This window comes from Bufo gargarizans, chromosome 1, assembly GCF_014858855.1.
Source record: "Bufo gargarizans isolate SCDJY-AF-19 chromosome 1, ASM1485885v1, whole genome shotgun sequence".
Taxonomy (NCBI): Eukaryota; Metazoa; Chordata; class Amphibia; order Anura; family Bufonidae; genus Bufo; species Bufo gargarizans.
This window is the reverse complement of record NC_058080.1, coordinates 192562143-192588190: the sequence shown is the minus strand read 5'-3', so window position 1 is coordinate 192588190 and position 26048 is coordinate 192562143. Positions and strand designations below refer to the sequence as shown.

General features: G+C 44.5%; 1 protein-coding gene across 9 annotated transcripts in view; it reads right to left on the bottom strand.

Annotated features, from left to right (window-relative positions):
* Positions 1-26048, bottom strand: part of INPP4B (inositol polyphosphate-4-phosphatase type II B) — a 700458-nt gene that overhangs the window by 135267 nt on the left and 539143 nt on the right. For all 9 annotated transcript variants that reach the window (XM_044300592.1, XM_044300585.1, XM_044300600.1 and 6 more), the window contains one exon: positions 21601-21709. In XM_044300592.1, the coding sequence (XP_044156527.1) occupies positions 21601-21709 (109 nt within the window). The remainder of the gene's footprint in view (positions 1-21600; positions 21710-26048) is intronic.

Below are 26048 nucleotides of genomic sequence, written 5' to 3'. Positions count from 1 at the left end.
GGAGAGGATGTGTTTCCATTCATTTCAATGCATCAGGAAAAAAATTGGACAGCACAGCGTGCTGTCTGCATCCGTTTTTCCGTTCTGCAGCTCTGAAAAAATAAATACAGCTTGTCCTATTCTTATCCACAAATTGCAGTCCGTGGTACAATGAAAGTCAAAGGATCCGCAATAAATGCGGAAGACATCCGTATGTCATCAGCAATTGCGGATTCCATTCCTGGAAATTAAGGCCTGCCCTCAGAGATCCATGTGCTAGGCCTATCAGTGAGTAAACACATTCTCTTGTGTGTATATGTATGGGCACCTGTCTGGTATAAGTGAACTGAACACCATATAGCAGGTCTGGCCAACCTGCGGCTCTCCAGTTGTTATAAAACTACAACTCCCACCATGCCCTGCTGTAGGCTGATAGCTGTAGGCAGACTGAGCATGCTGGGAGTGGCAGTTTAGCAACAGCTGAAGAGAAGCAGGGTGGCCATGTCTGCCATATAGCATCTATAACAATACCAGGTTTAACATTTTTAACACCATTTTGATGCATTTTATTTTTAGGATTGTAAAATGTAAAATCCACTTTTAACCCCCTTTTAGCTAATAAATGTAATTTGCAAACTGTTGCATATCAAGGCCCCACTGTACAGCTACATATGTATGCTCATTTGCATTGCATAAGTTATTGACCCCTTTTAGAAAATGCTGTATATATACTTAACTACTGGTCGAATAGCTAGCTAACCTCGTATAGAAGCATATTTATATTTAAATAAAAATATGAAAAATATGTATGTGTAAAAAATGTGTTTTTTTTTTGTAGTATCACGTATAAAAAATAATAGTTGGTATTCCTGCCGCAATTTCGAAGAGAACTCAATATGAAGAAGAGAAGTGGGGATGGTTCCTTGGCCAAAAAAACATATCTGTATACCGCTCAACTTCAGTTATTAAAACCAATAATGGAATTGAGACCGTAAGTAATATTTTGCTAAATAAATATTAATAGTTTTTATTTATATTAATTGTTGAGTAGGGTGGAGCGGAGCTATCCTACGATCATAGATCTGAATACTGTATGAAGACCCGACTCCATACAGTATTCAAAGGAAAGCGATACGCTAAGACCGAATTTGTTATTATCAATAGATTAATCCACTAGAAATGCATTTTAATACAGGAATATAATGTTGGGTACATTTATATCAAATACCTTCTGGTACATGTATATCAAATCTGACACTGGATCCCAGTTTAAAAATGCTTTTCTTGTTTCATAATCGATAAAAGGGTTAAATAACCTTGCCAGGGTGGAGCCGTGTATGCCAACATTCTGTCCGAAACCATTAACTAAATTTCCCACCATATGCCCGGGCCCCTCACAAGGTCACTTCTTACGCCCAAGCAGCTGCCGCTGCATGTCCCCGTCATGCGGATGAAAATATCCGACATTGCGAGGAGGAGTGGGGCAGCCAATAGCACGCGTTGATGGAGACGAGCCTTCCTAGCATTGCAGGTAATTCTAAGAAGGCTTGTACTGCCCCCCTGATGTTGGATGTTTTCATCTGTGCGACGTGGAAATACTGTAGCCGCCATGCGGGCTGACGAAGTGGCGCAGGTGCTGGATAGCGATGTAAGTGCATAGTATGTAAGTTGCCTGGGCTATGCTGGCAGAGCCCGGATTCAACCTGGACTGATCCTACAGCATGTTCCAGGCCCAAATTACCTGTGATATCTGTTAAATTGTATGTTTAACGATAATGAGAAACAGCAAAGGCTAAACTCGGTGTGAAACTCTGGCACGTTTTTTTATTAGGGATTAGGGATGAGCGAACTCGAACTGTATAGTTCGGGTTCGTACCGAATTTTGGGGTGTCCGTGACACGGACCCGAACCCGGACATTTTCGTAAAAGTCCGGGTTCGGGTTCGGTGTTCGTCGCTTTCTTCGCGCTTTTGTGACGCTTTCTTGGCGCTTTTTGAAAGGCTGCAAAGCAGCCAATCAACAAGCGTCATACTACTTGCCCCAAGAGGCCATCACAGCCATGCCTACTATTGGCATGGCTGTGATTGGCCAGAGCACCATGTGACCCAGCCTCTATTTAAGCTGGAGTCACATAGCGCCGCCCGTCACTCTGCTCTGATTAGCGTAGGGAGAGGTTGCGGCTGCGACAGTAGGGCGAGATTAGGCAGATTAACTCCTCCAAAGGACTTGATTAACTGATCGATCTGCAGCTGTGGATCATTGAGCTGCTGATCCTCAATTGCTCACTGTTTTTAGGCTGCACAGACCGTTTGTCAGTCTCATTTTTCTGGGGTGATCGGCGGCCATTTTGTGTCTTGTGGTGCGCCAGCACAAGCTGCGACCAAGTGCATTTAACCCTCAATGGTGTGGTTGTTTTTTGGCTAAAGCCTACATCAGGGTGAAGCTGTCACACCAAGTGCATTTAACCAGCAATAGTCTGTTCATTTTTTGGCCATATACAAAATCAGGGGCAAGCTGCGCCTGTCACCAAGTGCATTTAACCCTCAATGGTGTGGTTGTTTTTTGGCTAAAGCCTACATCAGGGTGAAGCTGTCACACCAAGTGCATTTAACCAGCAATAGTCTGTTCATTTTTTGGCCATATACAAAATCAGGGGCAAGCTGCGCCTGTCACCAAGTGCATTTAACCCTCAATGGTGTGGTTGTTTTTTGGCTAAAGCCTACATCAGGGTGAAGCTGTCACACCAAGTGCATTTAACCAGCAATAGTCTGTTCATTTTTTGGCCATATACAAAATCAGGGGCAAGCTGCGCCTGTCACCAAGTGCATTTAACCCTCAATGGTGTGGTTGTTTTTTGGCTAAAGCCTACATCAGGGTGAAGCTGTCACACCAAGTGCATTTAACCAGCAATAGTCTGTTCATTTTTTGGCCATATCCCAGTCTAATTCTGTCACTAAATCCATACCGGTCACCCAGCGCCTAAATACTAGGCCTCAAATTTATATCCAGCTAAATCTGTCCCTAGTGCTGTAGCTGGGCGAGTTATTTAGTGTCCGTTCAAGCACATTTCTTGTTCTGGGTTGAAATACAATTCCCAATTTAGCAATTTCATAATTTAGTGGTTCCTGCTATATCAGAGCTCTTTGAAATCTATCCCAAAAAGGGTATATAATATTGAAGGTGCACATAGGGTCATTCAGAGTAACTTCACACACACCCGCTACTGTGTATTTCCAAGTCTAATTCTGTCACTAAATCCATACCGGTGACCCAGCGCCTAAATACTAGGCCTCAAATTTAATTCCCTCTAAATCTCTCGTTACCCACCGCTGTACTGTTGTTGCTGGGCAAGATATTTAGTGTCCGTCAAAGCACATTTTTTGTTCTGGGTTGAAGTACAATTCCCAATTTAGCAATTTCATAATTTAGTGGTTTCTGCTATATCAGAGCTATTTGAAATCTATCCCTAAAAGGGTATATAATATTGAAGGTGCACATAGGGTCATTCAGAATAACTTCACACACACCCGCTACTGTGTATTTCCAAGTCTAATTCTGTCACTAAACCCATACCTGTCACCCAGCGCCTAAATACTAGGCCTCAAATTTAAATCCCTCTAAATCTCTCGTTACCGTTGTCCTGTTGTAGCTGGGAAAGTTATTTAGTGTCCCGTCAAAGCACATTTTTTGTTCTGGGTTGAAGTACAATTCCCAATTTAGCAATTTCATAATTTAGTGGTTCCTGCTATATCAGAGCTATTTGAAATCTATCCCTAAAAGGGTATATAATATTGAAGGTGCACATAGGGTCATTCAGAATAACTTCACACACACCCGCTACTGTGTATTTCCAAGTCTAATTCTGTCACTAAATCCATACCGGTGACCCAGCGCCTAAATACTAGGCCTCAAATTTAATTCCCTCTAAATCTCTCGTTACCCACCGCTGTACTGTTGTTGCTGGGCAAGATATTTAGTGTCCGTCAAAGCACATTTTTTGTTCTGGGTTGAAGTACAATTCCCAATTTAGCAATTTCATAATTTAGTGGTTTCTGCTATATCAGAGCTATTTGAAATCTATCCCTAAAAGGGTATATAATATTGAAGGTGCACATAGGGTCATTCAGAATAACTTCACACACACCGCTACTGTGTATTTCCAAGTCTAATTCTGTCACTAAATCCATACCTGTGACCCAGCGCCTAAATACTAGGCCTCAAATTTAAATCCCTCTAAATCTCTCGTTACCCACCGCTGTACTGTTGTTGCTGGGCAAGATATTTAGTGTCCGTCAAAGCACATTTTTTGTTCTGGGTTGAAGTACAATTCCCAATTTAGCAATTTCATAATTTAGTGGTTCCTGCTATATCAGAGCTATTTGAAATCTATCCCAAAAAGGGTATATAATATTGAAGGTGCACATAGGGTCATTCAGAATAACTTCACACACACCGCTTCTGTGCATTTCCAAGTCTAATTCTGTCACTAAATCCATACCGGTGACCCAGCGCCTAAATACTAGGCCTCAAATTTAATCCCTCTAAATCTCTCGTTACCCACCGCTGTACTGTTGTTGCTGGGCAAGATATTTAGTGTCCGTCAAAGCACATTTTTTGTTCTGGGTTGAAGTACAATTCCCAATTTAGCAATTTCATAATTTAGTGGTTTCTGCTATATCAGAGCTATTTGAAATCTATCCCTAAAAGGGTATATAATATTGAAGGTGCACATAGGGTCATTCAGAATAACTTCACACACACCCGCTACTGTGTATTTCCAAGTCTAATTCTGTCACTAAATCCATACCGGTGACCCAGCGCCTAAATACTAGGCCTCAAATTTAAATCCCTCTAAATCTCTCGTTACCCACCGCTGTACTGTTGTTGCTGGGCAAGATATTTAGTGTCCGTCAAAGCACATTTTTTGTTCTGGGTTGAAGTACAATTCCCAATTTAGCAATTTCATAATTTAGTGGTTTCTGCTATATCAGAGCTATTTGAAATCTATCCCTAAAAGGGTATATAATATTGAAGGTGCACATAGGGTCATTCAGAATAACTTCACACACACGCTTCTGTGCATTTCCAAGTCTAATTCTGTCACTAAATCCATACCGGTGACCCAGCGCCTAAATACTAGGCCTCAAATTTAATTCCCTCTAAATCTCTCGTTACCCACCGCTGTACTGTTGTTGCTGGGCAAGATATTTAGTGTCCGTCAAAGCACATTTTTTGTTCTGGGTTGAAGTACAATTCCCAATTTAGCAATTTCATAATTTAGTGGTTTCTGCTATATCAGAGCTATTTGAAATCTATCCCTAAAAGGGTATATAATATTGAAGGTGCACATAGGGTCATTCAGAATAACTTCACACACACGCTTCTGTGCATTTCCAAGTCTAATTCTGTCACTAAATCCATACCGGTCACCCAGCGCCTAAATACTAGGCCTCAAATTTATATCCCGCTGAATTTGAATACAATACATTGGGCCAAATAATATATTTGTTGTTGTGGTGAACCATAACAATGAGAAAAACATCTAGTAAGGGACGCGGACGTGGACATGGTCGTGGTGGTGTTAGTGGACCCTCTGGTGCTGGGAGAGGACGTGGCCGTTCTGCCACATCCACACGTCCTAGTGTACCAACTACCTCAGGTCCCAGTAGCCGCCAGAATTTACAGCGATATATGGTGGGGCCCAATGCCGTTCTAAGGATGGTAAGGCCTGAGCAGGTACAGGCATTAGTCAATTGGGTGGCCGACAGTGGATCCAGCACGTTCACATTATCTCCCACCCAGTCTTCTGCAGAAAGCGCACAGATGGCGCCTGAAAACCAACCCCATCAGTCTGTCACATCACCCCCATGCATACCAGGGAAACTGTCTCAGCCTCAAGTTATGCAGCAGTCTCTTATGCTGTTTGAAGACTCCGCTGGCAGGGTTTCCCAAGGGCATCCACCTAGCCCTTCCCCAGCGGTGAAAGACATAGAATGCACTGACGCACAACCACTTATGTTTCCTGATGATGAGGACATGGGAATACCACCTCAGCATGTCTCTGATGATGACGAAACACAGGTGCCAACTGCTGCGTCTTTCTGCAGTGTGCAGACTGAACAGGAGGTCAGGGATCAAGACTGGGTGGAAGACGATGCAGGGGACGATGAGGTCCTAGACCCCACATGGAATGAAGGTCGTGCCACTGACTTTCACAGTTCGGAGGAAGAGGCAGTGGTGAGACCGAGCCAACAGCGTAGCAAAAGAGGGAGCAGTGGGCAAAAGCAGAACACCCGCCGCCAAGAGACTCCGCCTGCTACTGACCGCCGCCATCTGGGACCGAGCACCCCAAAGGCAGCTTCAAGGAGTTCCCTGGCATGGCACTTCTTCAAACAATGTGCTGACGACAAGACCCGAGTGGTTTGCACGCTGTGCCATCAGAGCCTGAAGCGAGGCATTAACGTTCTGAACCTGAGCACAACCTGCATGACCAGGCACCTGCATGCAAAGCATGAACTGCAGTGGAGTAAACACCTTAAAACCAAGGAAGTCACTCAGGCTCCCCCTGCTACCTCTTCTGCTGCTGCCGCCTCGGCCTATTCTGCTGCTGCCGCCTCGGCCTCTTCCTCCGCCTCTGGAGGAACGTTGGCACCTGCCGCCCAGCAAACAGGGGATGTACCACCAACACCACCACCACCACCTCCGTCACCAAGCGTCTCAACCATGTCACACGCCAGCGTTCAGCTCTCCATCTCACAAACATTTGATAGAAAGCGTAAATTCCCACCTAGCCACCCTCGATCCCTGGCCCTGAATGCCAGCATTTCTAAACTACTGGCCTATGAAATGCTGTCATTTAGGCTGGTGGACACAGACAGCTTCAAACAGCTCATGTCGCTTGCTGTCCCACAGTATGTTGTTCCCAGCCGGCACTACTTCTCCAAGAGAGCCGTGCCTTCCCTGCACAACCAAGTATCCGATAAAATCAAGTGTGCACTGCGCAACGCCATCTGTAGCAAGGTCCACCTAACCACAGATACGTGGACCAGTAAGCACGGCCAGGGACGCTATATCTCCCTAACTGCACACTGGGTAAATGTAGTGGCAGCTGGGCCCCAGGCGGAGAGCTGTTTGGCGCACGTCCTGCCGCCGCCAAGGATCGCAGGGCAACATTCTTTGCCTCCTGTTGCCACCTCCTCCTTCTCGGCTTCCTCCTCCTCTTCTTCCACCTGCTCATCCAGTCAGCCACACACCTTCACCACCAACTTCAGCACAGCCCGGGGTAAACGTCAGCAGGCCATTCTGAAACTCATATGTTTGGGGGACAGGCCCCACACCGCACAGGAGTTGTGGCGGGGTATTGAACAACAGACCGACGAGTGGTTGCTGCCGGTGAGCCTCAAGCCCGGCCTGGTGGTGTGTGATAATGGGCGAAATCTCGTTGCAGCTCTGGGACTAGCCAATTTGACGCACATCCCTTGCTTGGCGCATGTGCTGAATTTGGTGGTGCAGAAGTTCATTCACAACTACCCCGACATGTCAGAGCTGCTGCATAAAGTGCGGGCCGTCTGTTCGCGCTTCCGGCGTTCACATCCTGCCGCTGCTCGCCTGTCTGCGCTACAGCGTAACTTCGGCCTTCCCGCTCACCGCCTCATATGCGACGTGCCCACCAGGTGGAACTCCACCTTGCACATGCTGGACAGACTGTGCGAGCAGCAGCAGGCCATAGTGGAGTTTCAGCTGCAGCACGCACGGGTCAGTCGCACTACAGAACAGCACCACTTCACCACCAATGACTGGGCCTCCATGCGAGACCTGTGTGCCCTGTTGCGCTGTTTCGAGTACTCCACCAACATGGCCAGTGGCGATGACACCGTTATCAGCGTTACAATACCACTTCTATGTCTCCTTGAGAAAACACTTAGGGCGATGATGGAACAGGAGGTGGCCCAGGAGGAGGAGGAGGAGGATGAGGAAGAGGGGTCATTTTTAGCACTTTCAGGCCAGTCTCTTCGAAGTGACTCAGAGGGAGGTTTTTTGCAACAGCAGAGGCCAGGTACAAATGTGGCCAGCCAGGGCCCACTACTGGAGGACGAGGAGGACGAGGATGAGGAGGAGGTGGAGGAGGATGAGGATGAAGCATGGTCACAGCGGGGTGGCACCCAACGCAGCTCGGGTCCATCACTGGTGCGTGGCTGGGGGGAAAGGCAGGACGATGACGATACGCCTCCCACAGAGGACAGCTTGTCCTTACCCCTGGGCAGCCTGGCACACATGAGCGACTACATGCTGCAGTGCCTGCGCAACGACAGCAGAGTTGCCCACATTTTAACCTGTGCGGACTACTGGGTTGCCACCCTGCTGGATCCACGCTACAAAGACAATGTGCCCACCTTACTTCCTGCACTGGAGCGTGATAGGAAGATGCGCGAGTACAAGCGCACGTTGGTAGACGCGCTACTGAGAGCATTCCCAAATGTCACAGGGGAACAAGTGGAAGCCCAAGGCCAAGGCAGAGGAGGAGCAAGAGGTCGCCAAGGCAGCTGTGTCACGGCCAGCTCCTCTGAGGGCAGGGTTAGCATGGCAGAGATGTGGAAAACTTTTGTCAACACGCCACAGCTAACTGCACCACCACCTGATACGCAACGTGTTAGCAGGAGGCAACATTTCACTAACATGGTGGAACAGTACGTGTGCACACCCCTCCACGTACTGACTGATGGTTCGGCCCCATTCAACTTCTGGGTCTCTAAATTGTCCACGTGGCCAGAGCTAGCCTTTTATGCCTTGGAGGTGCTGGCCTGCCCGGCAGCCAGCGTTTTGTCTGAACGTGTATTCAGCACGGCAGGGGGCGTCATTACAGACAAACGCAGCCGCCTGTCTACAGCCAATGTGGACAAGCTGACGTTCATAAAAATGAACCAGGCATGGATCCCACAGGACCTGTCCGTCCCTTGTCCAGATTAGACATTAACTACCTCCCCATAACCATATATTATTGGACTCCAGGGCACTTCCTCATTCAATCCTATTTTTATTTTCATTTTACCATTATATTGCGATGCTACCCAAAGTTGAATGAACCTCTCCTCTGCCTGTGTGCTAGGCCTAAATATATGCCAATGGACTGTTGCAGTGGTGGCTGACATGAAGCCTGATTCTCTGCTATGACATGCAGACTAATTCTCTGCTGACATGAAGCCAGATTGTCTGTTACGGGACCTCTCTCCTCTGCCTGGGTGCTGGGCCTAAATTTATGACAATGGACTGTTGCAGTGGTGGCTGACGTGAAGCCTGATTCTCTGCTATGACATGCAGACTGATTCTCTGCTGACATGAAGCCAGATTCTCTGTTACGGGACCTCTCTCCTCTGCCTGTGTGTGTGCTGGGCCTAAATATATGCCAATGGACTGTTGCAGTGGTGGCTGACGTGAAGCCTCATTCTCTGCTATGACATGCAGACTAATTCTCTGCTGACATGAAGACAGATTCTCTGTTACGGGACCTCTCTCCTCTGCCTGGGTGCCGGGGCCTAAATATCTGAGAATGGACTGTTCCAGTGGTGGGTGACGGGAAGCCAGATTCTCTGCTATGGAACCTCTCTCCAATTGATTTTGGTTAATTTTTATTTATTTAATTTTTATTTTAATTCATTTCCCTATCCACATTTGTTTGCAGGGGATTTACCTACATGTTGCTGCCTTTTGCAGCCCTCTAGCTCTTTCCTGGGCTGTTTTACAGCCTTTTTAGTGCCGAAAAGTTCGGGTCCCCATTGACTTCAATGGGGTTCGGGTTCGGGACGAAGTTCGGATCGGGTTCGGATCCCGAACCCGAACATTTCCGGGATGTTCGGCCGAACTTCTCGAACCCGAACATCCAGGTGTTCGCTCAACTCTATTAGGGATGTCCCGATACCATTTTTTTAAGACTGAGTATGAGTACCAATACTTTTATTTAAGTACTCACCGATACCAATACTAATTTTAACAATAAAATACACACACGTGTATTTTCTGACCACTGACCATCCAAAAGGCCCAAAAACAGAACTATAACATTCCAAGGAGACATCATACTGTATGGGGGCCACAAGGAGATGTTATACTGTATGGGGGCAGCCACAAGGAGACATTATACTGTATGGGGGCCACAAGGGGACGTTATACTGTATGGGGGCCACAAGGAGACGTTATACTGTATGGGGGCAGCCACAAGGAGACGTTATACTGTATGGGGGCAGCCACAAGGAGATTTTATACTGTATGGGGGCCACAAGGAGACGTTATACTGTATGGGGGCCACAAGGAGACGTTATACTGTATGGGGGCAGCCACAAGAAGACGTTACACTATATGGGGGCAGCCACAAGGAGACGTTATACTGTATGGGGGGCAGCCACAAGGAGACGTTATACTGTATGGGGGGCAGCCACAAGGAGACGTTATACTGTATGGGGGGCAGCCACAAGGAGACGTTATACTGTATGGGGGGGCAGCCACAAGGAGACGTTATACTGTATGGGGGGCAGCCACAAGGAGACGTTATACTGTATGGGGGCAGCCACAAGGAGATGTTATACTGTATGGGGGCCACAAGGGGACGTTATACTGTAAGGGGGCCACAAGGAGACGTTATAATGTATGGGGGGCACAAGGGGACGTTATACTGTATGGGGGCCACAAGGAGACGTTATACTGTATGGGGGCAGCCACAAGGAGACGTTATACTGTATGGGGGCAGCCACAAGGAGATTTTATACTGTATGGGGGCCACAAGGAGACGTTATACTGTATGGGGGCCACAAGGAGACGTTATACTGTATTGGGGCAGCCACAAGAAGACGTTACACTATATGGGGGCAGCCACAAGGAGACGTTATACTGTATGGGGGGCAGCCACAAGGAGACGTTATACTGTATGGGGGGCAGCCACAAGGAGACGTTATACTGTATGGGGGGCAGCCACAAGGAGACGTTATACTGTATGGGGGCAGCCACAAGGAGATGTTATACTGTATGGGGGCAGCCACAAGGAGACGTTATACTGTATGGGGGGCAGCCACAAGGAGACGTTATACTGTATGGGGGCAGCCACAAGGAGACGTTATACTGTATTGGGGGCAGCCACAAGGAGACGTTATACTGTATGGGGGGCAGCCACAAGGGGACGTTATACTGTATGGGGGGCAGCCACAAGGAGATGTTATACTGTATGGGGGCAGTTACAAGGAGAAGTTATACTGTATCGGGGCAGCCACAAGGAGACGTTATACTGTATGGGGGCAGCCACAAGGAGACGTTATACTGTATGGGGGGCAGCCACAAGGAGACGTTATACTGTATGGGGGCAGCTACAAGGAGACGTTATACTGTATGGGGGCAGCCACAAGGAGACGTTATACTGTATGGGGCAGCCAGCAGGAGACATTATACTGTATGGGGGCCACAAGGAGACGTTATACTGTATGGGGGCCACAAGGAGACGTTATACTGTATGGGGGCAGCCACAAGAAGACGTTACACTATATGGGGCAGCTACAAGGAGACGTTATACTGTATGGGGGGCAGCCACAAGGAGACATTATACTGTATGGGGGCAGCTACAAGGAGACGTTATACTGTATGGGGCAGCTACAAGGAGACGTTATACTGTATGGGGGCCACAAGGAGACGTTATACTGTATGGGGCAGCCAGCAGGAGACATTATACTGTATGGGGGCAGCCACAAGGAGATTTTATACTGTATGGGGGCCACAAGGAGACGTTATACTGTATGGGGGCCACAGGGAGACGTTATACTGTATGGGGGGCAGCCACAAGGAGACGTTATACTGTATGGGGGGCAGCCACAAGGAGACGTTATACTGTATGGGGGGCAGCCACAAGGAGACGTTATACTGTATGGGGGGCAGCCACAAGGAGACGTTATACTGTATGGGGGACAGCCACAAGGAGACGTTATACTGTATGGGGGCAGCCACAAGGAGACGTTACACTGTATGGGGGCAGCCACAAGGAGACGTTATACTGTATGGGGCAGCCAGCAGGAGACATTATACTGTATGGGGGGCAGCCACAAGGAGACGTTATACTGTATGGGGGGCAGCCACAAGGAGATGTTATACTGTATGGGGGCAGCCACAAGGAGACGTTATACTGTATGGGGGCCAGCCACAAGGAGACGTTATACTGTATGGGGGCAGCCACAAGGAGACGTTATACTGTATGGGGGCAGCCACAAGGAGACGTTATACTGTATTGGGGCCACAAGGAGACGTTATACTGTATAGGGGCCACAAGGAGACGTTATACTGTATGGGGGCAGCCACAAGGAGACGTTATACTGTATGGGGCAGCCAGCAGGAGACGTTATACTGTATGGGGCAGCCAGCAGGAGACATTATACTGTATGGGGGCCACAAGGAGACGTTATACTGTATGGGGGCAGCCACAAGGAGACGTTATACTGTATGGGGGCCACAAGGAGATGTTATACTGTATGGGGGCAGCTACAAGGAGATGTTATACTGTATGAGGGCCACAAGGAGACGCTACTGTAAGGAGTCAGGACAACAATTTTTGAAGCCCCTCCCTCCTCAGTATAATAGTCTTGTGGCCATCATACAGTAGTGAGTAATGTATATTTCTTCTTGCCCTAATGCCTGCTTTTAGAGATCAATGTGCAGCTTGCAGGCAGGAAGAGAAGGACCAGGGCCATAGAAGACAGACACAACACCTTTATTTCTTTCTGTCTGTGACCACTTGGGCTGGTTATAATCTTCTAACTAAGCTTTATACACTTACTAGGGTCGGTTCCTATAACTTTTAAAACTACTGGCAGGCGAACTCTGTTTGAGGAGGCCGGAGGGTGTCTGGACTCTGGAGAGGCATTTAGATGGGAAGTTCGGATCTTTTTCATGAATCAAATCTTCGGTTCACTTGCTGAGTCGGCTCTCAAGTGAACCGAAGGTCAAGAGGGACTCGCTCCTGGCAAACACAGCTCTGCTGCAGTGAATGCAGTGGAGCAGACTGTAATGTAATTACAATGCATAGTTATTGCAGGGACTCGGAGAATCGTCTGAGAGTTTATTAGTTAAAAGAATCGAATGAGTGAATGAGTCAGAGACTGTGTCACCGAGTCCCTGCCAGGCTTCCTGCTCTGCTACATGCTACACTGCTGCATGCACCCTGTACACACACAGATCCGCTACATGCTATACTAATGCCCCCCCCCCCCCCCCCAGAGACTGGGAGCCGCAGAGCAGGAAGCCTGGCAGGGACTCTGTGACACAGTCTTTGACTCATTCGATTCTTTTAACTAATAAACTCTGAGCCGATTCTCTGAGTCCCTGCACGACTCCCCTGTGCTGTGAGTCAGTGCTGGCTGCCTCTGATTGGTTGGAGGGCAGGGAGGGGCGGGGCTAGCTTCCACTGTCGGCTCCTATTACACTGCCTCATGCTGCCTCTATGCTAATCTGACTGAGCTGTTTCACTCGGATCAGCTCAGTCAGAGGAATCGACTCTTCCGGTTTAGTGAGCTGAATCGATTCAAAAGAATGATTTGTTCATGAACCTGACATCACTGGAGCTGTATTTGCTGTGCGAGATGCAGGGGCAGGCCGCGGACGGACACAGACACATTTATAAGCGGCGTACAGGTATCGGCAGTGGTATCGGGGACATTTGCACAAGTTTTTATTAAGGCCCCTTTCACACGAGTGAGTTTTCTGTGTGGGTGCAATGCGTGGCGTGAACGCGTAGCACCGGCACTGAATCCTGACCCATTCCTAATTTCTGCGTTACATGAGAATCGCAGCATGTTCTATATTCTGCATTTTTCACGCAGCCCTGGCCCCATAGAAGTGAATGGGGCTTCAGTGAAAAATGCATGATATCCGGGTGCGATGCGTTTTTCACTGATGGTTGCTAAGAGATGTTGTTTGTAAACCTTAACTTTTTTTCACGTGTGTGAAAAACGCTTTAAAACACATTGCACCCGCGTGAAAAAAAAATTGAAACACTGAATGCAAATGCAGACAAAACTGACTAAACTTGATTGCGAAATGGTGCAAGTTTCACTGAATGCACCCTGAACACATCTGGCACCAATCCATATCGTTCATGTGAAAGAGGCCTAAGGCATTTCCATATCCGGTTCTCTGCTGGAACAACCAATAGGAGTTCACACAAGAAGTTTGATAGTTGTATAACGATAGAAGAAAAAAAAATTATTACAATTTAATATTTTGTATATTAATAGGACTGTGGACAATCTGGAGGATGAAGCTGCTCTGTCGAAGTACCTGCTGCTACATCTGAACCACCTGCTCAAGACACATCACAGGAACCTGAGATGTCAGAGCAAGTCCAAATTTATGAGCCTGATGTGGTGTCCCAGCCTACTGAGAGAGGCCAGCAAAATGTATCTGGAGAGCATCCTGGAAATTCATCACGTCGTCGTTCATCAAGTAGACGTAGGGGGCCCCCTCAGCACGATTCTGGTTTAGATACTCGATCCCTCATTGACGTACGGGTTCTCGAGTATCAAAATAAAAATTGTGGTGAGAGTAAGGCTGGTTTCACACGGGCGTTGCGGGAACATGCGTGATTTTTCCGCGCGAGTGCAAAACATTGTAATGCATTTGCACGCACGTGAGAAAAATCTGCATGTTTGGTACCCAAACCCAAACTTCTTCACAGAAGTTCGGGTTTGGGATTGGTGTTCTGTAGATTGCAATTTTTTTCCCTTATAACATGGTTATAAGGGAAAAAAATTGCATTCTGAATACAGAATGCATAGTACAATAGCGCTGGAGGGGTTAAAAAAATAAAAATAAAAATTTAACTCACCTTAATCCACTTGCTCGCGCAGTCGGCATCTTTTCTGTCTCTTTCTTTGCTGATTGCAGTCAAAAGACCTATGGTGACGTCACTCCGGTCATCACATGGTCCGACACATGATCTTTTACCATGGTGATGAATCATGTGATGGATCATGTGATGACCGGAGTGACGTCACCACAGGTCCAGTTCCTGCACACAGCACAGAAGACAGACAGAAGAGATGCCGGCTGAGCGATCAAGTGGATTAAGGCGAGTTAAATTATTTATATTTTTTTTAACCCCTCCAGCCCTATTATACTATGCATTCTGTATTCAGAATGCTATTATTTTCTCTTATAACCATGTTATAAGGGAAAATAATAATGATCGGGTCCCCATCCCGATCTTCTCCTTGAAACCGTGCGTGAAAATCACACTGCATCCGCACTTTCTTGCGGATGCTTGCGATTTTCACGCAGCCCCATTCACTTCTATAGGGCCTGCATTGCGTGGAAAATGCACAATATAGAACATGCTGCGATTTTCACACAACGCACAGGTGATGCGTGAAAATCACCGCTCATGTGCACAGCCCCATAGAAATGAATGGGTCCAGATTCAGTGCGGGTGCAATGCGTGATGTGAATACTCGCCCGTGTGAAAGGGGCCTAAGGAGGAGAATTTAAAAAAAAATCTCACCCCCTATATGAAACGTATGCCTGATGAAAGACAAACCAGGTGTATCACTGCTCTTGCTATGGTCCTTGATCTATTCGCTAGTCCACAAAAAACAGTTGAAGTAGTGCGCTACATTGAACATGCACGTGATCGGATGATGAAATGGCTACCCACAATCAGCCAAAGTACAGTGTCCCAACATCCTCCTCCTAGGTTCTACCAAGCGTCACAACTAGAGATGACCAAATTGAATCCCACAAAGTAGAATTTGATCCAAATTTCAGGATAACTTCGATTTGCCTCAAAGCTGATTTTCCTCGTGCTTCGTGTCAGCGAATCGATTTAACATGAAAAAAATTATGTTAATTTCACAGTTTTTACACTCAGATGCCACTATCATGTATGAATGCGGCATCTGAGGGGTACAATAACGGGGGGGCGGCGCTATTGCTGATCCCTTTCATTGCACCTGCTACTTACAAAAAAAAATGCGCTTCGTAACGAAGTTATTCGTCAATAAGCTAATTTTTTGTAAAATTCGGTGAATCAGCCGAATAGAACTTTTCATAAATTCGCTCATCTCTAGTCACAACATTACTCTCAGTAGGAGGTTACACAGGATCTGGCCAATCTTCTGAGGGCAGTCGTCAACCCTCAATTAAACCACACCTGTTTACCCGGGATCTTTTTGATCTCTTTAATTTTACTGTATTTCTGATATTGTTTTGTATCTTTATATAATAAATGTTATTTTGTGGAATTATATAATGTCTCTGAAAATGTTTTTTATATAATTTTATATGGAAAATGTAGATTATTTTTTACAGTTTACTATTCATCGTTAGCTGGCAGTAGATCATTAAAGTAATGATCATCTGCTTGCAAACTATGGTAATTGCAGCACTCTTCTCCACAGAAGAGCAATCGATAGCCGTTAAGGAATGCGTCTCTCATGATTATCTCATGGCTGATGTAAAGTAACGTACCAGATTTATTTAAATTAAGCTTTCCGACAATAGATTATTTGTGATCGGAGGAGAAGGATCCCTTTACTTGCTGCAATGACCTCACCAGTATAGAGAGTAGCAGTTGGTATTGCTGGGCATTGAGAGTAGCAATTGGTATTGCTGGGGATTATAGTTTTGTAAGAGATGGAGGACCGCTGATTGGACATCCCAGGATTACCATAAGGTCCCTTTCACGCGAGCGATTGCCACGCATCGGACTCGCAGACACAAGACAGCGGGGCCCCTCTGGAAATATGGAACTACAACAGACACAGGGAGAGGCAGTGGTGGGCATGGGCCACCGATATAACATACGCTTTCATATGTGGTTTGCATGCAGGCTTATAATGTACTGTACACTTTCACAAAAGTATCTTTAGAATATTATAGGATGTTCATATTAATTAATAATTACAGTATTTTAATCAATTGAAAATCTCTATATTTTTATTAGGGAAAAGGTGAGTAATTCTCCTACTGAATACAGATAAAATCTGTGATGCTCTAGAGTGTCTGACAGGGCAAATTAGATGCATGCTTGTGCTTATACAATCAAACACGGGTCCCATCCATATGTATTCGGCACAGTCCTTAACAAAAAAAAATTACTGGGGGAATAGAAAGTGACAGATGCTACTCTGTGCCAGTAGTGCCTTCAAATCCAGTCTGACTTCCCTTCAATCACAAGGCAGATAAAACCTTGGTTAATGGTGCTACATGACCCCAAGAGCTCATACATATGGGCATGGAACCTGTATGGCAATGTTCTGATGGTGTCCAGAGCCACACAGCCTCTGTACACTGCTGTACGGGCCCCTCTAGGCGAGAATACCTCTGCACATATGAACATGCCACATTTTATTTATGTCAGATTCGTAGATAATCTTGAAATTAAATTGGAGGTATAGTAGAGGCCCAGTTAGCAGTCCTATGAAGGACCTGCAGAAAATGGTGTTTTCACTGTATTTTTACTGTACTGTATCTGTCCTTTTTCGTTTTTTAACCAAAAAACGTTCTGGCTAGATGTTACATGTTGACAAACAGAAAATGATAAAACACCCCACAAACACTTTTTTTGTAGTGGTAATTTATTTATTTTTTGTCCCTTGGCATTTTTTTTCTAAATTGCAACATGAACTGGGTGCTCTTTAAAAGGGAAAAAAATTGAAGTAAAACGTTTTGTGACTACAAAAATGGTGTCCCAAAAGAAGGACTGTAAACATGTATGAATTAAATAGTTTTTTTTTTTATCAGCTAAAAGATCCCCCCCCCCCCTTCTCCACAAAAAAGTAGTGTACTAGTCAGGAATTCCGGGTTTCATTGGGAAGGTTTGATAGGACACCTAGTGCAGGACCACTCAGATGATGTCTCATCTAATTCTGATGTCCTAACAAAGCCCTCTACTGTATTTTATGTCTTGGTCTATGGAAGTGTGTAAAGGGAAACTGTCAACAGAAAAAAAAAACATGAACTAATATAATGTGTCAATAGCTGAAGAGAAAGAAATTCCAAAAATGTCTATTAACCGTAGACACTTTCAGTCCCCCGAACATCTTGTGCTCTGCAGTCTGGTGTTCATGTATGCATTACAAAGCAGAGCATGGACCATTCGCTGGCTTACTGAGAGTGAAGGTGAGTTCAGAGATAATAATTACATCTTTGGAATTGATGTCACTCCATCTATTCATGTACTATAGTAGTTCAGGGTGGTTTCCACAGATTGAAATTATAGTAGTAGGATCACAAACAGTACAGTCAATAATAGAAGCTGCCAATGACATCTATTAAGAGATGAGTATTATAAATTGCTGCCTCTTATACGTACAACATAATAGTCATATAATCTACAGATTGAGTTGTTTTATATGTATTACAGATCATAAAACAATGTGTAGAGACATCTATGGCTACTTCTACTGAAAGTCCTAATATGGCTCCCTAAAGCCTGCAGCAGCAATAAAAGGTAGACTCTATGGCCGCAATTTCTGCCTGGTATCCAGTGGGGAAAAGGTTCAGGTTATACCGTGTGTGTTCCTCTGCTCCAGCCCCACTGTAACACTGTCTTGGGACTGTATAATTCACAACATCTAAACCTATCTGGTGGAACACAGCGTGATTATTTTCCAATAAAATAAGACATATTTTTGCTGTGGGGTCTTCAAACAAAATAACGTATTGCATTGGTTTTTAAAGGGGCCATTTCCACATTTATATATAGATATGATATGCCCCCCCCCATTTTCTAGTATGCGAGTAAAAGGAAAACATAAGATATAAGATGGCTTGTGGAGTCCCTAATCAAATTTACTGCATTAGTTAGGGGCCATTTATTCATGGTCATTTTAAGTTTGGATCATAAGCAAAATGTTCCATACCATGTCGCATATTATAATTTAGCTTATCAATTATAGCCTAATCTTCTCTATTGGAAGATGCATCCAATAATTTTATGCTTTGCTTTTATATACTGTATATGGTACCAGTAATTAAAGGGCAGATTCATATTCCCATATTAAAGTGGTTACCCGATGAAGACAACCCCATTCAAATCCCTATCATGGCATACGCATGTCATAGAGAAGGGCTCCCTCTTCTTGGAACCCCTTCTCTGAAAGCAGTGTCGGACTGGGGTTCTTCGGGCCCACCAGAGGAAATTATTCTCGGGGCCCAATTGCCAAGTCTAATAGATTTTGAATCAAAGAAATTGTCCCTGGTGGCAAGTTATTAACTCCAAAGGCATCTCCAAATGAGATCTTTCTCCTGGACCACTGGGGCCTATTATAGCATGAGAGCTGGGGCCCTGATACTTTCTGGCAGACTTAGCTCTTTCATACTTCAATACTAGAGTACAGGAACTTCTCATGTTTCTCACCATACAGTCACTAGGATACAGGATTTTAGATTTCTGAAGGGAATTGTTACATTTGCCAGTAAAGGTGCATCAGAACGTTTAACCACTAGCACAGGTGAAAATTGGTACAAGTTTGAGTCAAAGAAACTAGAGTGAAATGAAAACTTTATTGCATACTATTTTATTATTAAAGGGGTTGTCCGGGTTCAGAGCTGAACCCGGACATACCCTTATTTTTACCCCGGCAGCCCCCCTGAGCCTAGCATCGGAGCATCTCATGCTCCGATGCGCTCCAGTGCCCTGCGCTAGATCGCGCAGGGCACAGGCTCTTTTGTTTTTAATAAACACACTGCCGGGCGGTAACTTCCGCCCAGCAGTGTGTTCGGTGACGTCACCGGCTCTGAGGGGCGGGCTTTAGCTCTGCCCTAGCCGTTTTACTGGCTAGGGCAGAGCCAAATCCCGCCCATCAGTGCCGGTGACGTCACCGGGGTTCCTGTCAGCCCCATGGAGAGCCCGGTACGTCACCGGAACTCTGAAAAATGCCTTTGCCCTGCGCGATTTAGCGCAGGGCAAAGGAGAGCATCGGAGCATGAACTGCTCCGATGCTCATGTCAGGGGGGCTGCCGGGGTGAAAATGGAGGGCTGTCCAGGTTCAGCTCTGAACCTGGACAACCCCTTTAAGCTCAGTATATAAATCATTCAGAATGCTCCCCCTGGTGGTGGCTACAGGCTGTCAGACAGGGACGTAGCTAAAGGCTCATGGGCCCTGGTGCAGGAGTTTAGTTTGGGCCTCCCATCCCTCATTGCTTTGTGGCCAGGGGCAGGGAAGTACATTGCCTTCCTGCTGCCTGAGGCAAAAATATAAACTGCACCCCCCACCATGCCATATTATTGACCTAACACCTTCCCTCCAGCCAGAGGTGTAACTTGACCAGCATGCACATTCTATAAAACAGGTGTCTTCTCATGTGGTACAAGGGTCTTTGGGGCCCCTCAGGCTCCTGGGCCCAGTAGCGACTGCTACCTCAGCACCCCCTATAGCTACGCCCCTGCTGTCAGAATTTTATCTTTTAAAGTGTACCTGTACTTTGAGGAAAAAAAACGTTGACATATAATAGTGACAGATCAAAGGTTTTGATGGGTGAGGGTGCAGAGGCGGACCCCCCCCACTGATCACTAAAAATGAGTAGACACAAAGCACTGTCTTTCCTGAAGACGGGCTCAATACAAAGTCTATAAGCAGCAGTGAGGAGAATTCTCCTTGATCTACTGAATGGTGAATATCTCAGCATTGGGACACTTACCAATCAAAACCTTTGATATGTCACTATTATATATTAAAACATGTGTACTCTATGGGCCAGATTTATCATTAGCTCAGGTCAGAATAATGGAGTGAAAAAGTCCCCAAAAAGTCCCAAACGCTAAAACTGCGCACAAATTTGCGACTTTTTTCTGCTCTGCACTATGCTCGCCAGTTTTCTTATGTAAATTAATCTCTAGACAGATTTACTATTGGGACTATTTAAAAAGTCGCAAAAAAGTCGCAATTTCACTCCAGTGAGGACCATGCTTATCTTATGAGACTTTTTAATAGAACATGCGACTTTTTCATAAAAACGTGTGACTTTTTCGTAAAGATGTGCGACTTTTGTAAAGCTGCTTACTGACGGATAAACTGCTACCGTCATACCACATTTATTACAGTCTTAAAGGGCCGATTATAAATCTGACTTGGCTAAAACTGACTTTAGCCATATGTGAAAGTGGAGTGAGTCATGATAAATCTGGCCCCATGTCTATACAGGGAATTTAGGGGCACATTTATTAAGACCTGTGTTTTAGACGATGTTCTTCATAAGGCTGTGGGCTGGTGGTGGATCGCCGAAGTTATATAACTTCGGCAGATCCACTGCTGCTTCTAAATGTAAGACAGCTCCCTAGCTGTCTTATTCCCCCCATATTTCCCCCCCTTTTGTTTTTTCACTTTTTCCCCGGGTATAAAATATAAAATTAAAAAAAATGCTCAAATAAAACAGACATAAAACTAAAGCCCCATGAATAACTGAAAAAAAGGAGCAACATTTTTTACATAACCGAACTAGAAAAAAAAATTACTTTCGAAGGTCCTGGTACTAAAAAACTGAACACAAGCCTGGTCACGAACGGGGCTTGAATCTTTTAAGATATACAGCCAAAATCAAGCTAAACAAAGGCCGGGTATGATTAATCCATTGTTTTGTAGTTAATTGCTGTACTTACTTTCGTTTTTCTGCTTCGAATCTAGTAAGGAGTCTCCTGAGACCTCCGCTCTTAAATCCCTGAGAATGTGCTGCTGGGGCACCAATGGTGATAACATCATACAGGGCATCTGGAGAAGAACAGATATATGGTAAGTACGGTACTTGACTTGAACCTAGTTAAGTAGCAATATGATAAAGCACTTGGTCAATGAAACAGGATCTTTGTGAACATCTTCTAATAACAAGCGATTAATTTACGGGAGCAGCAGGGCTTCAGGGTCTGGAGAAAGCTAGTCAATCTTCTCAAGTGAACACAACTAACTAGCTTTTAATAGTCACCATATCCCAAGTTACAGCTTTGTTTTGTATCACGGTGTGAACCAATATGTTTTAGTTTTCTTTGTAAGTATAGAATGGTTTGAATTATGCATTAATTGAATGTAAATGAGACACTGCTAAGTATGCTTATCTGTCATATGGGTAAAGCTGCCTTTTGTCTTTCATAATGCATGATGGTAAAGCATAGAGCAGCGCTGCATAATAAACTATCTTCACACACAGTAATAAAAGCTTCCCTTAAACACAATGAAAAATATTTGATGTGAATCATAAGAGAATTTTGATCTCAAGGTATTATTCCTTCTAGAAGCAGAAGCTGCACAACTGAACAAAAATTATATATTTTTTTAATAATTCAGTTTAAATTATCATCGCTCTCTGTAGTCCTATAATAAGACATCTGAACACAATAAGGCAATGCAGCATTTACATATAATGCTGAGTCACTATCATTGCTCCTTGAGGATTGTGGAGGACCATTCATATGGCCGATATAAAACATGTCAAATTCCATTCGGTGACAATAAAGGCATAGAACAAGGTTACTACAACTGGTATGGATCACGTCCAAAATTCTAAATCCCCTCCACAACTATTCCAAAAAATGTGCCAAAAGGGTAGCTGAGCAACATTAGTAACAGGTATGGTTACTCTGCATCTGGAGCCTTCTAATTGAAGTGTGCCAGTGGGCTACAAGACTGGTTTCGGGAGTATTGTAGAGTCCATATTTCAGCTGCACTTTCACACTTTTATTGTTAATTCTGGTATTGAGATCCGGCAGAGGATATCAATAGCGGAATTAAACTGATTGGTTTTGATTTTGCACATCAGGATCCATCCGTTCCGTTAGGATGCAGTTGTGGGAATACAAGAACGGAAAAAAAAAGGATCCGTCACTAAAAAAAACAGATCTGTCACCATTGACCTACATTGTTTTTAGTGCAAGATCCGTTTTTTTTCCCGTTTTTATGACCGGACACAAAAACTGCAGCTTGTAGCAGTTTTGTGTCTGGTCACAAAACGGAATGCTGCTGGAACGGAAGACATCCTGATGCCTCCTGAACGGATCTCTTTCCATTCAGAATGCATGAGGACCAAACGGAAATGTTTTTTTTTCTGGTATTGAGATCCTCTGCCGGAGCTTAATATCGGAAAACAACAATGCATGTGTGAAGGTAGCCTTAGTTCAGTTGCTGATCTTATTACAACTTTTTGTGCCTCAGAGAACACCAATACACATACTGTACATTCTGGAATACGTCTGCAATGTTGTGTACACTCCTGATATCTGGGCACACTTCCATGTGTATCTGTGAACTATTTAAATATACAGTACTTTAAAACCATTTCAGTTTTAATCCATAAAAAATAAAGACTTTCCAGATAAAATTATTTAAAGGGCATCTGTCAGCAGATTTGTACCTATGATACTGGCTGACCTGTTACGTGTGCGCTTGGCAGCTGAAGCATCTGTGTTGGTCCCCTGTTCATATGTGCCTGCATTGCTGAGAAACATGTTTTAACATATGCAAATGAGCCTCTAGGAGCAATGGCTCAGCTCTCTCTGCAATGACAATGGTTCATATGCATATATAAAACATAATTGTTCTCAGCGGCAGTCTGGGGGCACACATGAACTAGCGGCAGGACGGATCCGACAGGGTGTTCACCCGCCGGAACAGCCTGCCGGACTCCCCTGCCGCTAGTGTGAAACTAGCCTAAGTAAACTCAATGGGGAAGCATTTTTCAGAATGAATGTTGAACCCTGATTGGTTGCAGTGGACAACTGCTCTCTTCTTTGGAATAGTTTTGATAAATCTCCCTTAATGCCAGTAAAGGCTCTTTCGATAGATGTAGATATACATATGCATCCTAATAAATTAGAATATTATTAAAACTTAATTTCTTTCAGTAATTCGATTCAAAAAGTGAAACTCATAGGGGGAGATTTATCAAACTGGTGTCATGTGCAACTGTATTAGTTGCCCATAGCAACCAATCAGATGCCACCTTTCATTTTCCAAAGGAGCTGTGAAAAATGAAATGTGGTACTTGATTGGTTGCTATGGGCAACTAAGCCAGTTCTACTTTAAACCAGTTTGATGAATCTACCTCACATATTCTATAGATTCAATCCACACAGAGTGATCTGCGGTATTTCAAGTCTTTATACCTTTTAATGTGGATAATCCACACAGAGTGATCTGCGGTATTTCAAGTCTTTATACCTTTTAATGTGGATGCTTTTGGCTTACAGCTACAGTTGTAGCCCAACCCATCACCTGGATTGGTGACTTCTGAGTTATTCATGCACTTGTGACCAGAAATGATTATTAGCGGAATAGTGCAACCACCAGAGTGTATCTCGGGGACAGAATCATTCGTGAACACAAAATACCCACTTCGTGATATGAAGCCTTTCTATATAACTTTGTCAAAACATTTTACGACGCAGAGTCTAAAGAGTAATGTAACCATCAACAACTTTTGTCATGTATTATAAAACATTGCAAATGTAGCATCTCCAGCCTGACAGGTGCTTTCTTCTCTCCGTGATGTGCTCCGAGCGCCGCAGAGAGTGATCATATCTTTATGACACCCAGAGCTCCTGTTACTGCTACATGTCATTTGCATAATGCATGAAGACGAAGGGAAGAACTCCGAACAATCAGCGCCACACCAAGCAAACTGGAGGTTATTTTTCCTGTCAGCAGGAGACAAGGCAACACGGCTCGTTTCCTTTACTGAATATTTCCTCGGCGCAAATTTGCATTTTTGTCATTTCATTCTTTGTCTCGCATTCATTTCTTGATACACAAGCCTTGATTAAAATCAGGGAAATTACAGCAAAGAAATGTCCTTTCTGCATATCGGCTTATGAAATGTTGATTTACTCCGTAGACTCTTTACAGGTCTTTGTAGAAATGGGCACATAAAAGTGAAGCATGGCTCCAAGGCTATGTGAGAGGAGAGCGCAATAAACTGGAGGTTTCCTCAATTACTATCTAGGGCAGCATCATTTGTCTAAGGATGTGTAAGTCACTCCTCCCCGCTGACCACTCGCGAACATACTGGACTAAGGATCTATGTTTCTTCTCCTTTATTGCTTCCTTGAGACAGATGTCTTAAAATAGAAATCATACATCTCCTTCTGGAGCTTTGATGATGCCCCACTTCCTTCTTATAGAGACTTTATCCTCTTTAGATGGTGAGAGAAAGCATATACGCCGATCAGCCATAACATTAACCCTTTCAGGACACTACCTAATATAATTTTTTCAATTTTATTTTTTCTTCCCCGCCTTCCAAGAGCCATAATTGCCATTTATTATTTTTTTCGTTTTCTGTTCACATAGCCAGATAAGGGTTTCTTTTTTACAGGACAAGTTGTGGCATGGTTTATTTTACTATAGCTTGTATTGGAAAACAGGAAAAAATGTATTTGGGGGGTGAAATTGGAAAAAATACCCAAGGTTTTAGGGGTTTTATGTTTGCAATTTTCACTGTGCGCAAAAGAATGACATGACAACCTTATTTTGTTATATACTCATGGTGCAGTAGTATTATTTAGTCACTGTGTGGAAGTACCGTAATGTTTAGTCTGCATGTGTATTATTATTTGGTAGGGTTACTCTTTGTGTACAGATTCTAGTGGTCCCTATGCCTACAGAACACATAAGTCTTGTAATTACAGTCCGAACACCAGGACTAGGCTGTGTGCTAGGCAGCAAATTTGATAGCAGGCTGCCGATGCCTTTACATGGCAACCGAAGGTCTAATGAAGACCCCAGGTTTGCCTTCTGTAAATAACTACTAGGTTATGCTAAAGTCAGTTATCTACTGGCAGCATAATACACTGTACTACTACTGTCAAGGTCACCTTGTGGGACTAATAAGTGATAAAAATAAGAATTAAATCAACTTTTATTTTAAAAATAACACCCTTGTCTAAATTGGAAAAATTTGAAAAGATAAAATCCCTTCCACATATCACATATTTAGTATTGCCACATCTGGGATGACTTATACTATACAATTTTTCTCATTGTTATATTTAACCCACATAGTGAATGCTGTAAAAAAACTAAATTTCTTATGTACCCCAAAATGGTACAAATGAAAAGTAGA